This window comes from Brassica oleracea, chromosome C7 (assembly GCF_000695525.1).
Source record: "Brassica oleracea var. oleracea cultivar TO1000 chromosome C7, BOL, whole genome shotgun sequence".
NCBI classification, from domain to species: domain Eukaryota; kingdom Viridiplantae; phylum Streptophyta; class Magnoliopsida; order Brassicales; family Brassicaceae; genus Brassica; species Brassica oleracea.
Window position 1 is genome coordinate 33303590 of NC_027754.1, and position 11913 is coordinate 33315502.

The 11913-nt window shown below is 34.1% G+C and overlaps 2 protein-coding genes across 3 annotated transcripts; both read left to right on the forward strand.

The window, feature by feature from the left end:
• Window positions 1–1090: 1090 nt before the first annotated feature.
• Window positions 1091–3856, forward strand: LOC106305600 (cytochrome P450 734A1-like). Of its 2 annotated transcripts, none has more exons than XM_013741954.1 (5): window positions 1091–1472; window positions 1559–1782; window positions 1977–2224; window positions 2306–2672; window positions 3180–3856. In XM_013741954.1, the coding sequence occupies exons 1-5, from the start codon at window positions 1190–1192 to the stop codon at window positions 3621–3623; spliced, it is 1566 nt and encodes a 521-aa protein (XP_013597408.1). In that variant the 5' UTR covers window positions 1091–1189; the 3' UTR covers window positions 3624–3856. The 2 variants fall into 2 exon arrangements, with proteins under 2 accessions (XP_013597408.1, XP_013597409.1); XM_013741955.1 differs by having other exon boundaries at window positions 1118–1472; window positions 1610–1782.
• Window positions 3857–7194: 3338 nt separating this feature from the next.
• LOC106303865 lies at window positions 7195–8326 on the forward strand. The gene is made up of 2 exons (XM_013740210.1): window positions 7195–7832; window positions 7953–8326. Exons 1-2 carry the CDS (start codon window positions 7446–7448, stop codon window positions 8106–8108), a joined length of 543 nt encoding a protein of 180 aa, XP_013595664.1. The 5' UTR covers window positions 7195–7445; the 3' UTR covers window positions 8109–8326.
• Window positions 8327–11913: the final 3587 nt, after the last annotated feature.

Below are 11913 nucleotides of genomic sequence, written 5' to 3' on the forward strand. Positions count from 1 at the left end.
GGGACAGATCCCTCGGAATATACCGAGGGACACATTCCTCGGAATATACCGAGGGACACATTCCTCGGAATATTCCTATCGATCGATGTATATATGCCTAAAAACGCATCGATCGATGAACGTCCGAGGAAGTATCCCGACGAAGTTCTCCCTCGGTATATTCCGAGGACCTTTCCGACAAACTAGTGATCCTCGGAATTTCCTCGGAAGTTTATTTCTTCATAATTCTGTCGGAAAATTCCGAGGAATTTCCGAGGAAAGAAGAAATTCCGAGGAATTATTTCCGACGACTTGTTTCGTCGGTATGTCGTCGGAATAACGATATTCCGACGAAATTCCGATAATTTTTTCCCTCAGAATCCTTGTTGTTTTCTTGTAGTGTCGGAAAAGACCCGACTTGTGCTTAATACCATCCACCGGAGCTAAGCCAGGGCCCGCCGAAGGCATCCAGAAGAGACGCCTTTTCACTCTATTTTAATCGACGGTGGCCGGAAATCAAATCTAGGTGGCGGAACTCACAGCTGTGAGCTCTTTAATTACCACCAGGCCACAAGCTCCCGATTGGGCTATGGTATTTAATATAGAAAATTTCTCTACGATAACATTGATTTTTTTAATCATAAATATAATACACAAATGTCAAAACAACCTAAGTTTTATTAAATAGGTAAAAGACATGTATATTCTTAGGGTTAACAAATATAAAACGTAACGTTTAATTGTACAAAATAATATTTAAAAATTAAAATCATAATTTTGAAATAGTTTAAAAAAATATTGGATTTCAAAATAAAACTTCAGAAAAAAAAAGAAGGAAAATAATAAATTTTTGAAAAACAAAATTTGAAAAATGAAAGGTTCAAATTGTAAAATTTTTCTTCAAAAATAAGAAAAAATATTATTTATTCATATTGATATATCTATAAATAAGGGTATAAAACTCTTTTGCATTTTTATGAAATCTTTCTTGGTCATTTTACTCTTTGTATGTTTTTTGGCAAAAGATATATATTTTAAGGTCATTTGAGAGATTCAAGCCTTAATATATATGAAGTATAAAATAAAATGAATCCTACGAAAATAATGTGTTTCCTCCAAATATTATTTTACTTACATTTCTATTTAAACAATAACAAGATGTGCCCCTTCAAATCAGAAATACAAGTACAAACTCCTTTTGTTTCTTTCAATGGAATTTCAGAGCACAATCAACCTCTTAGCACTCGTTCTTCTGCCCTTTGTTGTTCCCAAGATATGGGAAGCTTGTTGGATCTTTCTTTTGCGGCCATGGATGATAACAAGAAGATTCAAGAAACAAGGAATCTCAGGCCCAAAATACAGATTCATATACGGAAACCTCAAGGAGATAAAGAAGATGAAGAAAGAAGCTAAGGGTTGGGTTCTTGATCCCAACTCCAACGATATCTTCCCTCGTGTGTTTCCTCATTATCACCAATGGATGTCTCAATACGGTGCGTTTTATCAAAACCTGTTTTGTTTATAGTCCTTATGAGCATTGCTTAATACATGTAAATTCCCCTTTAATGGTATATATTAGGAGAAACATTTCTGTATTGGAATGGAACAAAACCGACTCTATTCATCTCAGATCTTGAACTAGGGAAACAGATTTTGTCGAGCAAGTTAGGTTTCGCTGTTATAGCAAAGACAAGACCAGAGGTCCTCATGCTTTTTGGTAAAGGACTTTCTTTCATAGAAGGTGATGACTGGGTTCGCCATAGACGAATCTTGAACCCTGCTTTCTCAATGGACCGACTAAAGGTTTTTTACAATTCCTATTCACTACTTTTTTACCCATAGTCCATAGATATAACGAAATTTGGTGAAACACGTTAAATCATTTATTTTATTGCGTTTATTTATCCCTTTCTGCATTATTTTCTCGCTTTAGGTATATTCAGCCCTGTTTGAAAAATGTGTAACTAATTGATTAATTAATTGCTAATAATTGTTAGGTCATGACAAAAGAGATGGTGAATTGCACCTTGAGAATGCTGGAGGAGTGGAGAATACAGAAGAATGGTGAAGAAGTGGTGCTGAGGATGGAGATTAACAAAGACTTTCATAGATTGATCTCTGATATTATTGCGACCACTGCGTTTGGAAGCAGTTATGAGGAAGGGATTGAGTTGTTTAGATCACAGTCAGAGCTTGAGGAATATTTTGTTGCTTCTCTCACAAGCGTCTTCATCTCAGGAACACAGTAAGTACAATATATATATAGTCAACTAATGTTCAGACAGAAAACTTATATAATCTTCTTTTTTGTTTCTTGTTTCACAAGATACCTTCCTACACCAACCAACCTTCAACTATGGAAGCTTGATAAGAAAGTGAAGGACTCAATCAAAAGAATGATAGATGCAAGGCTAAAATCAAGTTCTAATAACTATGGAGACGATCTTCTAGGGATCATGTTGAAAGCTGCAACATCTGAGGAGCCTGCGAAAATGATGAGGATGGATGAGATTATAGAGGAATGCAAGGCTATATATTTCTCAGGTCAAGGAAATAGTGCGATTCTATTGACATGGACTATGTTGTTGCTGAGCTTGCACCAAGATTGGCAAGAGAAACTCAGAGAAGAGGTTTTCAATGAATGGGGTAAAGATACCATCCCAGATTCAGACACCTTCACCAAACTTAAACTGGTAATTACTGTGTTCCATTTTCATAAGTTTTTTTTTCTTGCAGTTTAGCAAATAAAAACAGGGTTTCTTGTTATTAAATTATATGGATTTCTAATATAAAATTAGCTGGTAATAAATGGACTGACGTGTGTATATATATATGTATTGTTTTCTTAAAAAAACTTTTGATTCTAACATATATTTTTGTTTCGAAAAGATTCATGTTTAAAGAAATTTTTTTTTTCAAAAAGATACATGTTTCTAAATTTTTAATGCATTAATTAATAGTAAATTGTAAACTTCAAAAAACATAATTGTGTTTATTGAAATTCTAATGATTATATGTTATTGTGAGTAATTACAAAAATAATACATTGATAATCATAATTTTGTATATATTTTTAATGTGTAAAATTTCTAAACATTATTTTTGAAACGGAAAGAATATTTATTTAGGATTTTTTTCTAACTTTCAATATGTGAGACCGTCTCTAATGCTGAAGAAAACCCTTTTTTTTTATCTTGCAGATGAACCTGGTGTTGATGGAGTCGCTTCGTCTGTACGGACCCGTGATTAAACTGGTCCGAGAAGCAACAAAAGATATGAAGATAGGACATTTGGATATCCCCAAGGGCACGAGCATAATCATCCAATCCCTGAAGATGCACACCGACAAGGCCGTATGGGGAGAAGACGCCAAACAATTCAATCCTCTGCGGTTTGAAAACGGTGTTTCTAAAGCCGCCAATCACCCAAACGCACTTCTTCCGTTCTCAGTCGGACCAAGAACTTGCATTGCCCAAAACTTTGCCATGATGGAAACCAAGACCGTGCTCACTATGATCCTTCAACGGTTCCGGATTAGCCTCTCCCCTGAATATAAGCACACCCCGGTCGATAAATTCAACCTCTATCCGCAATACGGCCTACCCGTAATGCTTCAGCCTCTCGATACTAGTGCTCAACCGTGAGGAAGATAACAAACCAAGAATCTTACCGGGTTTGGTAAAGTTCAAGATGATAATATGGATAAGCTTAAATAAAACAGATAATAAGACGAAGAGAAAAACTGATTACAGAATTCTTTAGTGACATTTTCATGTTGGATGAGAATATAACGTGGTAGAAACGATGTTCGTGCCCTTCTAAATTCCCCAGCCATGATTATTGCGGTTGGTATTAATAAGAATTAGTGTTTGAATAAGTGGACTTTTTAATCTATAAGCAATGCTAGTTGTTGTATATACGCATTAATATTTAACGTTGAGAAAAATATAATAGTAGAAGTTAGCTAGTGGCAGAGTTGTTAGTTCTTTGTTATTTACATTGATGATAAATATTGCATGATTAAATCATACAAACTAGTTTACACACAGCTCAATTATTATATATCCTCAGAAACTTTTGCGAGTTCATACACACTGAAACCCTACGTTCCAACCACCAAAACCACACGTTTATATTGGAGTAGTTAGACTTTGTTTTTATTTGAACAATAACCATAAAATGGTGGTTTGATGGTAGAAAAACATTGGGACTGCCAAGCAATCCAGATTTGATGGCATTCTACTACACTTTATTTTTTTACTGAGCGGATATTAACCTATTTTACTATCTATTTGAATATCTGGAGTCAGAATTCATACGTGGACCGCATCACACTTTTGAAGACTAATCTGGTCTTTTCATGGATTCGAGATACCCTGCCATAATCTCTTCGGGGATGAGCAAAACAGGGAGTCTACAGGACGGGGTTCAACTAGCGGAGACTCTTGGAACAGCTGGAAAGGTTAAAAAAAAACTATTGTTCTGCTCAAATTTTGTCTGCATGTGAGTAGTTTTCTGATCTGTTGCTCTTTCCAACTGTCCAACATGAAGTTTTTCCCCAGTTTTAATACTATTCTTTTAAATGTTTTATAATCATAAAGGTCGTTGTTACTATAAAAAAAATCTGAACACTTGGCTAAATTTGATTGTACCAATCCTGACCACTTTGGACAGAAGTCAGTGTCGTTACAGTTCACGTTCCAGATTAATCAAATATTGCGCGTGATTTTTTGCTTTCCTCGCCTCTTAGAGCACCGTTAACCTAAAAGCACCATTAACCCTGGTTCTTAGTTATGAATTTTAACAAAAAAATAATTAAAAAGTCAGTAGGTCCTACTCACTTTTTAAGAACGGTCTTTCCTCCTCTCTCTAAAGGCGAATCTTGGGTAGTTTATAGACTGTTCGCAAATCCTACCGACACGTGGCGACCCGCAATTATTTTTCTTTTAATTAAATTTTTTTATCAAACAAAAAAAATTCAAAAACCTACCTATAAAACCGTGCATGGGTTAATGGTGATATTAGGTATCTCGTGTCTCTTAGCAAAATGTTTCGAAATAGTGTCATAATTTGCCACTAAATTATGGGGGAACTTTATAAATAACAACATACAGATAATTGGTGTCTCATTAGCTAGCATCGGAGCGGCCGTAAACATTTTAAAATTAATCTTAACAAAAGAAAGTTCGATAACTTGAAAACCAAATGCTTACGTATAATAATTTTCTTTATATTGAAAGTCAATGCTAATATTTCATCCCGCTAATGTCTAGAACCGGCGTTGACTAGTGTAAGATTTTAGGTGTGACTGATTAATTAGTTATCTTCTAAGAGTTATACTTTCCACCTATAAAAAGGTCTGTGATTAAAAAAACTTTCCCACCATTTTCAATTTTGTTTGATACTACAGTTATATATATCCGACAGAAAAAGTTATATTAATCAGGAGTTTAGAATGTTTAAGATTTGAGATATAATAACATGTTAGATTTGGATTTATCATGGAAATTTTAACTCAAAATTAATTAGTGATAAAGTGGATTAACCATAACTCTTTGTATATTATTTTAGGGCATCTACATCACCATTTCAAATTTTATTCTATAACGGAATGGAAAATGGAGTAATGAACAAAAAAACAAAAGCATTACTCCATTTATAGAGTAATATTTTTTTTTGTTCATTACTTCATTTTCTATTATATTTTAGAGTAAAATATAGAATGAGAATAGAAATTTTCTAAAGTTTGTTTAAATTTTCGATGATTTTTTATCCCTAATAAAGTCAAACCGGACACACCTTTTGTGAGTATACTAAACTGTAAGAAAGAGCGGTCGGCTTAGGGTTTATTTAGAGCATCTCTAAAAAAACACTATATTATGAAGTTTCCAAAACTCTATATTTAAAATTTAAAAGTGTTTTTCTCCAAAAGTAAAACTTCAAACTTAATTTTAAAACTATTTGTATTTTATCTTATGGTCCTTCTATTTTTCATAATTAATTTAAATTCATAAAAGTTTTGTAAATAACCAAACACATATATAAAAATATCACAACAGTATTAACTAACAAAACGTTATAATAAAATACAAATTTTAAATAGAAATAACATAATTAATATTAAACTTCAAGAAAAATACCATATTATTCCATAAAACTATTTTTGTAATGCATATATGATCAACTAGTGTATTTCGAAATAAAAATGGCTTTATTTATTTTTAATTTGTAGATCACAAACTAAAAATTGTTAAAATCATGTGATCTTAAACTTGAAACACATTAGATCTGAACAAAAAAGTTAAAGAGGAAAATAAATATTGCTAAAATCTTAACTTCTATCAATTAAATTTAAAATTAAGTGAATATATTCGATCTGAATAAAAAAGAATCGTATGTAATAGACATCAAAACAACAACCATCTTCGGTTACACAAAATTTGTTTGGACAATATTTTGAAGGTTCTCGGTCAAATTTACATGACTACTAGTATTGTAATATTTAAATTTGTGTAATAGTATGTAATTTTTGAAAAGATTTTTTGTTAAGTTTCTTTTGTATTGTTGCTGTATAAATCTAGTTTTAAATATTTTAAATCTTATTTTAAAGTTTTATTTAATTTTATGTAAAACTTAAATTTATAAAAAAATTGAAATTTTTATGAGATATGAATTTTTTTAGGATTAATACGATAAACGAGAAAATATTTAAGAATAATAAATGTGATGTGTAATTAGGGACTAAAATGTAAATAAAAATATGAAATTTCAAATATAGAGTTTCACTGAAGTTTTGAAGTTTTTTTTTTGAGAATAAAAAACATCATATTTGAAGTTATTGAGTGTTTTTTGGAGATGCTCTTGTATAATTCTAGTCGACTAGTTTACTTTATCTTATTTATGCTCGTTTATAACAGAAAGTCACTATCTTATACATAGAACAATATCTTCAAAAGATTCGATTTCACTGTATCAATTCAGACCAACGATGGGTAGAAGCCAAAGTCATGACAGCTCACATTGAGTCGATGATGATGCATACTCTCAAGATAATCACAAAATATTTGGTCAAAATAATAAACCACAGAAAAAAAAATGATATATTTATCTCTTGAAACAAAAGAAATTGCATATATAATATGATATATTTATCTTAAAACTCATATATAATTATCAAACTTACATCATTTGAAATACAATCAACCACATCTTCAGAACCAATTTAATAGACTTTATCATAGAGGCCATGTATATTTAGTCGAACATCATAGTGGGCCTTATATGTTTTACCAAAAGGCCCAAACTTACTTGATGATATCTCAACTGAGCTGTCAAATCTTTCTATTTGCGGATCTTCTGAATCAAATCCAATTTTAAATTCGAGCTCAAATTCAAATCGCTCCCCCCGCTCCATCCGGTGTATTTTGCGGCGGGTCGTCCCAGCAACTCCGTTGAAAACCACTGCGATGAACGGATTCGAAGATTGGGAGCTTCGCAACGAGGAAGGCTTCGTTTTCAAGCGAGTGAAGCGAAGCCGTATCTCCGACTCCGGAGAAGCATCCAAACCTGTGGAACCGGAGTTGGATCCGGCGGTGGAGGAGAGAAATCGAAGGATGCGGAAGACGAGGATACTGGTGAAGCTCAAAAGAAAGTACCAGAGTGAGATGGAGCGGTGGGACATTTTGTCGAACAGCTTTAGTGCTATGCAAGAGAAGGCTGCTCGATTTCAAGCGGAGGAGCGGGAAGAGAGGTTAAACGCCAGCGAAACGACGTCGTCTCGAGATTCAGAGCATGGCGGAGAAGAAGATGCTCCAAAGACGGCGGCGTCTATGCTCGACGAGCTTCTTTCTATGGTAATTAGGTTTTTTTTTTTTTGTTTTACCCATTTGATTAGAAATTAGATTGTCTTGAAATGGTTATGTACGTGTTTTGTATATTTGATGAATTATGTTGTTGTTGATGGACTTTTGTAGGCAGAAGCACAAGAAGCGATCGTCAAGGATGTCTCAAATCTCTGCGAAGTCGCAGAAAACATATGTAGAGTCGAACATGAAGAAGAGGAGTCATTGTTTGATCTTGCCGTTTGGTGCTCACCAAGAAGTCTTATGGCGTCTCTTTGTGCTGATTAAAAACCAAACCATGTATTCTACTTCTCTTGTGTGGTTCTTCATCAGAACCTCCTGCTCTGTACATTCGCGTCTTGTTTTCGAGTTGTAGCGTATACGTCTGTCGTGTCGTAGCCTCAACAGTGTACTTAGTTGTGCTTTTTCTCAAAATGTTTAATTAACAAATCTTGTACGGATTTGATTAACAAATCTCTTAAAAGATGTGAAACACATTGACTTCATTGTTCAAATGTAAACGAATCTGCAAAAATGTAAATTGCCAAGTGTAACAACGTAACAGGTTTCAAACAATTTAACAGATGAATAAACTATAGAAGTTTCAACTATAGATCAAGTAGGAAGAAATTATTAAATATCAAATAAGAATACAAAGTTCCTCGTAGAAAATAATAATACACAAAGACTTTTGCATTTATGAATACCTGATGATAGGAGCCGATCCCTCTACCAACTTGTACGTTAATGAAGCTGACTTTAGTCGAGTCTCACCATTACATTGTTCTTCTCCTCCTCCGCCTCCAGGTAGTCCCATATGCTATGTTCATGGTTTTTGGAGAAACAAGAACTTGATGAGTGGTGGTATTTGGATACTGCAAGGTCATTTAGGAGATGTGTTCTTGCATGCGAGAGAAGCTTTCACTAGTAGCTCAGAGAATCAACTACTTGCAGAACTTCGCACGTTACTGTGGTGTGTGGTCTATTTAAAGTTTGAGAGACTTGCATTATAATTAGATGATTATTTCCTCAGATTGTAATTTACTGATTGAGGATCTCTGGAAACTTTAATGGCCAGTTGTTGGAATTCATACTGGATTATAATAATTTATAAATCAACCTATGAATTCATATGCCTAGAATCTCATGTTAAATACTGAAATAAATCTAGATCAGTGGGTTTCAAATATACCTGAAAGTTTTATAGCGGAAAAATGAATAAGACAAACCGAAGTTTCTTAGCACTCCAAACGTCGTGCCTCTACCGGTATCCACACGCACACAAACTGAATTAAAATGGGATGCTAGTACCGTTGAGATCATATCTCGAAACTCGCCGAACACCTTCGTCTATGTTGGATCTCTTTAGTTACTTGGCTAAGAAGAAACTATTTTCTTCTTTACTACACCTCACCGGGGGCGGATCTAGGATCACAACTAGCTGGGGGCACATACAATTTTACACTATACATATTTTTTTTTAAGATCGGGGGCACTTGTACAAATATCAAGCTTATTGTTAAGAAATTTCAAAAGTAGATGGGGGCACGTGCCCCCGTTGCTCATGCTACCTCACCACGCACACGTTCACTTGTCTCACACAGATGTTATTGTGTGTGCGGCCAAGTATATATGTATATATCTTTGCTTCATTAAGCAAGGCTATATATAAATAAAAGGCACATGACCTAATTCATTTAGGTTTACTAATGGACCGTGTCATTATATTAATAATCTCAACTTGGCCCATTATAATTATAATCTTAATATAATTATAATCTTAATCACATTAAGATAATTCATGTCCAAATAAAATATATATACATTAACATATAATATATCTATCATATATATATTATATCTTCCAACATATTTATTATTCAGTTTGCTTAGGTGTGTGATCCTATAGGATCATATAATATTAACAATGAATTCTTAATTCATAGATCATTAGCGGTTTCTAGCAAAACATTACAACCACCTAATATTATATGATAGTCGAACCTCGACGTTACGACTTCTACTAGAGTTAGTACAATAGATTTCAGGACATTCCCAACAATCTCCCACTTGTACTGGAATCATCCATTCTCATAATCCCTTTGTCTTTATATCTCGATCTCAGCATAAGGCAAGAACTAGTGTCATCCTTATTAAGCTGGATCATGTTTATCGAACTCTGATTTATATTGATAAACAAACGACTGACATTCACCTCGTTTGAGCACGACCATGCATTTCTCAGTATCAAATCTTCGATAGGCCCAGAGATATTTATCTCCCGTTATATAGGAGGGACAAATCCCATCTTGTTCCATCCCTGTTCCTTACAAACTTCATAGAACACCTAATCAATGCCTTTATAATCACCAGTTACGGCTGACGTTTGACAAGGTCAAAGTGAACTAATCTACAAGTAAAAACTCATGACGAACTCAGGTCTAAGGACTATACTCTATAGTCGTAATGAGAAACTCTTATGACACTCATATAACAATCTTGCAGAGTTCTCATAGCGGGTCAGTCCGATACTGTGTTCTCCAACACATATCTATGTGATTGACTTCAATATCACATATTGAATGACTCCATGAAACTTAGTCATCAATCACCTAATGTCCCAAGTTAACAACCTTGACTAGGGACCTCAATAATTTATAGCATCTTTCACTTATAGAGTTTCATGATCAAGTCACACACTTGATGATCTATAAGAATGATATAAATTATTTTGGGACATTTATTTAATTATCCAATAATCAAATAAATCTGAAACAATTTCATTTGTTTGAATACATAATCAAATGTATGTCAATATGAACATCATATCATACACATAAAGTCTCCCACTAAAATCAAGATCACATCTTAAGATACTTAATACCCATGGCTACAGTATGACTCTCATACTTAGGCCATGGAAGAGGCTTGGTCAATGGATCAACAACATTTGCATCCATTGAGACTATACTATGGTGCTTTGCTTGGAACTCTTCCAACCCTCCACTCTCCATTAAGACAAAAGATGAAACCAACTCGTGATTGAAAATCACCTTTGTCATTTTAAAAAATTGGCATCGCTGTAACCACTTACAACAAGCTCATAAATTCCTCCATAGATCAAGAATTTATTCTTAGTATTTCTCAAATACTTGAGAATATTGTTGACTGTTGTCCAGTGACTTTCACCTGGATCAGATTGGTATCGACTCGTCATGTTCAAAGCACATGCAACATCTGGACGAGTACAAATCATGGCATACATGATAGATCCTTTAGCAGAAGCATATGGGATTTTACTCATGCGCTCTCGCTCATCCTGTGTCGAAGGACACTGAGTCTTGCTAAGAGTTATGCCGTGAGACATTGGCAAAAAGCCTTTCTTGGAATCATGCATCTTGAATCTATGTAAGACCTTATCGATATAAGTATCTTAACATAATCCAATAGTCTTATTTAATCTATCTCTATAGATTCTTATTCCAAGGATATATATAGCTTTTTCCATGTCTTTCATTAGGAAAAAACCTCAAAGTATGTCATCTACATACAACACCAAGGAAAACTGCGCTCCCACTAGTCTTCTTGTAAATGCAAGATTCTTCTTTATCTCTAATGAAATCAAACTCTTTGATTGCCTCATTAAAACAAAGATTCCAACTCCGAGATGCTTGCTTCAAGCAATATATTTGAGTCAGGGCCCATCATAGCTTCCTCAAAGGACGTAGGTTCATCATTTTCTATTATCAATAGATCATGATGATCCGCCACCCAAAACTCATATCTATCAGGTTCGTGACATGTCCTTTCGGACCTACGCACTCCAGCTTCTACAGATGTAGATTCTACGACACTTCATAAATCTAATTGATCATCTTCCTAAGATGATGAAATCATCTCCTGTGTTTCTCAAACTTCTTTGAGTTGTGTTGTACTCCCACTGTTCTTCTTAGAAAGAAATTCTCTCTCAAGAAAAACACCACTATGAGCAAAAAACACTTTGTTCTCGGTGGGGTAGTAAAAATAATAACCTTTGGTTTCTTTAGGACAACCAATGAAGTAGCATTCATCAGATTTAGGTCCAAGCTTATCA

What these genes read in the sequence shown, in the direction of transcription:
- LOC106305600 (XM_013741954.1), top strand. Translation starts at nt 1,190, where the DNA reads ATGGAATTTCAGAGCACAATCAACCTCTTAGCACTCGTTCTTCTGCCC. An exon ending in CCAATGGATGTCTCAATACG is followed by an intron (nt 1,473 to 1,558) that starts GTGCGTTTTATC and finishes GGTATATATTAG; the next exon opens with GAGAAACATTTCTGTATTGG. An exon ending in CCTTCACCAAACTTAAACTG is followed by an intron (nt 2,673 to 3,179) that starts GTAATTACTGTG and finishes TTTATCTTGCAG; the next exon opens with ATGAACCTGGTGTTGATGGA.
- LOC106303865 (XM_013740210.1), top strand. Translation starts at nt 7,446, where the DNA reads ATGAACGGATTCGAAGATTGGGAGCTTCGCAACGAGGAAGGCTTCGTT. An exon ending in TCGACGAGCTTCTTTCTATG is followed by an intron (nt 7,833 to 7,952) that starts GTAATTAGGTTT and finishes GGACTTTTGTAG; the next exon opens with GCAGAAGCACAAGAAGCGAT.